We start from the raw sequence: 3,561 nt of genomic DNA on the forward strand, positions 1-3,561 counted from the left end.
GATCCTACCCCAGCAGAGACTGGCTACCATCGTCTCGCCACAGTAGAGGAGATACATGGGATTACCTTCACGATGATCCCATGAACAATAAAATCGAGCAAGGAGAACACCAATGCAGGTAATACTTTTTATTTTTATTTACAAAATATGTTTCGACCTTTATAATACTTTTTATTTTTATTTATATATATCTTCACTTTGTGTAGGCACAAGGTGGACAAGAAGGAGGACAAGATGACTCGGAGAGTAGTCGCCCGCTAGTTTTTCTTCATGTATAGTTTTGGTTTATGCAACTATGTTTCTTTTTCAAGCCTCATGTGGCTACCATCATGTATGGACAACTTCTTGGATATAAGATGAAATTTTTCATCTTCTTATGTATCTATGTTTTTATTCAAGCCTTATGTGGCTACGATCATGTATGGACAAATTTTTGGATATAAAATGTAATTTCTCATCTTCTTTAATCAATATTTGAAGTGTGTTTACAAATCTTTTTGTGCATATCTATCTTTAATTTAAGTTTTTATGTTGATATCATTGCTGATCTTGATTCGTCTATGTATAAGTAAGTAAAACCTTAAACCAGAGAGCTGCCTGTGTAGAAAATACAGCTGCATGTGTAGAAAATACAGTTGTACATCTGCATAGGCAGCTCTCTGAATTTTTTTTAAATTCTAGAGCGCGTCTATAATGGAGGCTATAAGCGCGTCTATACTGATATATACGTGCTTATAGAATTTTTTTTAAATTCTATAAACGTGTCTATACTGATATAGACGCGCGTATAGACGCACATATAGATGCCTGTGGATAGACGTGATTTTAGACACGCTTATAAATGCGCCCGTAATATTTTAAACCACGTTATCAAAACGCATCTATAAACGTGCCTATGGTCGCTTTTCCTTGTAAGTTTTGCCACTAAGGTTTTGTATCGCTAAGCGACACATGTAAGTTTTATCACTAAGGTTGTATCACATCTACCGCCTTAGAATTGTACTGAGGAACTATAAAATATGTACTTAAGATAACACATGACAAAAGGCTTTTTATTTTCTTGTGGGTTCATAGAAAATATATATCCATAAGGGTTTTAAATTCAAAAAAGGAAAAATCTATATAGAATGGGCATTGTGTCATCTTAAATTTTACATAAGGGGTGTATCTAAATTATAAAATTCCATAAATAGAAGAATTTGCATTTACCCCTTGAACTCTAGATGCTGTATAGGGTTTTTACATAGTGATGCTCCCCGTCGTCCCTTCTTTCTTTATCATAAGTTTTTTTAATGGGAATATACTAGGCTTTTTTAATGGGAACATGATGCTTTTACATGGAGTACCAAAATAAAAATCGATTTTAACATTCTAATGATAACAAATGCATGCTAGGGGCGTCTCTCCCTGTTTCTCTCGTATTCAACAAAAGAAATTGAGGCACGCCTAGTAAAAATAGTCTTTCTTTTGTATAGGTAAATCGCAAACTTATCATGATCATGATATTCACATTATTGAATTTAATGTCTATTATGTTGGTTTTCCATTTTCTTATAGAAGAAGTATAATTCTATGAACAGTTAAATCTATAATAATAGCTTTTAAGCTATCATGATTATAGCTTTTCAGCAACTGTTTTCACAGCATCAGCAAGGGCTACAAGCACCTGTACAAGAGTTGCTGTCTCTTTGATAGACCCATGCTCTAACTGTGGCCGGCCTTCGACTTGAAGCTGTTGAGCAAGTGATCTGTTGGGAGACTGTTCGATCTCATGGCTTGGGAGGCACTCCATCGGATGACTAGTGCACTTAATCTCCTCTTTCGTTGTGTTAATCAGCCTGCTAACGAGGTCATTAGTGTGGATTGCATTAATGTGAGCTCTTTTGAGACAGGTTGGGGCAGGTTGTGGGACTGGTTCAGTATTGTTCTTTGCACTACAGGTAGTTAAGAGCTGGCTAATATTCTTGTGATGATTAGTGCCTGATAATTCTTGGGTTTGATGATGATCGGCAAATGTTGGCTTAGAGGAAACTTTGCGCCTTTGCTCTTCTTTCTCGTTTTGGATGGTGTGGAGGGCAGAGAAGATGATTTCATCCATTCGGGGAGGAAGGCGGGCTTCTTTGCGCTCTTTGTTGGTCATGTGTTTGAAGTAGTTGCGCCCACTGCCGCCGCCGCTTCCGCCACCTTCTCCACTGCAGTAGAGCAGTTGCCAGCCGCGGACGGCTTTGTAGTCCTTCATCATGTTCTCCCACTTGTCCTGGCACTGGTTTCCGCTCCTCTCCATATCCTTGCTCTCCAAATAACGAGAAACCAGCTTCCACTTCTCTGCGCCAGGTAGCTTCAGCCCCCTCGTCTTGAACGACAACGATCTCTGCCTCTCGTCCCTCTTCGCATCGATTAGGGCTAGCGTCTCCGTCACACTCCACGGCGCACTCCTGCTCCTCTTCCTGCTATTACAATAGTTAAGACTCACATTATTATGATCACTGTTAACCCTAGAGTCCACACATGAGCCATAATCATTGTAATTATTACTGTTGTAATTGTTGATCCTTGCGTTTACTGCATGCCCGTTAACTATGTCCTGATCCATGGCTAAACTCGGATTAATTGACGTTAAATCCGACCCCGGACTCGCTGCCACTGCTGCAGTACTTAGCCCTATTGAGATTGTTGTAGCCGGCGCTCCTGCGCCAGTCATCTGCATGCAATACTGCTCGGGTGGTTGCCCATATTGCCCTGCATTATTACTTTCATCGCTGCCAGATTTAGCTCCTTTTGGAAACAAGCTTTCTGCAGTAATCGTTCCTGCATGATTATAATAATTATCACTATGCAAACCATCAGCAGCTCGGATACCATCCATCAAACCTTGTTGCCCATTCAGATGCATTGCAATATGATTATTTTCAATTGACCGCAATGCAGATGCTGCCTCCTGCTCATCCATTATCACTCTAATGAAGCTTTCTATGGTGGTAAACTGAAAGCCACAAGGGGCGAACAATCTCAACTTTTATGGGGATTAAGTGGCACCCAACAGGAATAGTTCTCTCCACATTGTAGCGGCCCCTTAATGACATTGCAAAGCATGAGTTTGTCTAAGCATTAGTGGTGTAATTGTGATACAGAGGACCATAACCTTCCTCATGATAATGGCATCCCTCACTGAAACTAGATGAAAAAAGACGAGAAGGTCTCATCATTGCCAATTCATGTAGAAGTGCAGGATTCACGGTAAAGGCGATTCATGTGAGAATTTGTAGAGGGCAGTTATTAACCCGTTAGCGATGGTTACTAATTCATGTTTTCGAAGGGTTATCAAACTCTAACCTATCTTTACTATTGCCTAATGTTGATAAGTTTGTGAACCCGTTACCCAGGGCGTTATGCCGTCAACGCTAGCTTTACTTTTTTCTTTGTTTATCCCTAGTTTTCAATTAGCCCATCTTTGCCCATACACGACGCAAGAGGGATCTTCTTAGGGCTTGTCATGTGCAAGCAAAACTTATAGAAAAGAACCCCCCCCCCCGCCCCCCCCCCCGCCCCCCCGGCGCCGAA

The 3,561-nt window shown here is 40.6% G+C and overlaps 1 protein-coding gene across 1 annotated transcript; it reads right to left on the reverse strand.

Moving 5' to 3' along the window:
* Nucleotides 1-1,613: 1,613 nt before the first annotated feature.
* LOC147613032 (uncharacterized) lies at nt 1,614-3,072 on the reverse strand. Its single transcript, XM_086782026.1, has one exon. The coding sequence runs from the start codon at nt 2,948-2,950 to the stop codon at nt 1,616-1,618; it is 1,335 nt and encodes a 444-aa protein (XP_086638152.1). The 5' UTR covers nt 2,951-3,072; the 3' UTR covers nt 1,614-1,615.
* Between the last annotated feature and the right edge of the window lie 489 nt (nt 3,073-3,561).

This window comes from Cibotium barometz, chromosome 44, assembly GCF_041138505.1.
Source record: "Cibotium barometz isolate CiBa-2024 chromosome 44, ASM4113850v1, whole genome shotgun sequence".
NCBI classification, from domain to species: Eukaryota; Viridiplantae; Streptophyta; class Polypodiopsida; order Cyatheales; family Cibotiaceae; genus Cibotium; species Cibotium barometz.

What these genes read in the sequence shown, in the direction of transcription:
- LOC147613032 (XM_086782026.1), bottom strand. Translation starts at nt 2,950, where the DNA reads ATGGATGAGCAGGAGGCAGCATCTGCATTGCGGTCAATTGAAAATAAT.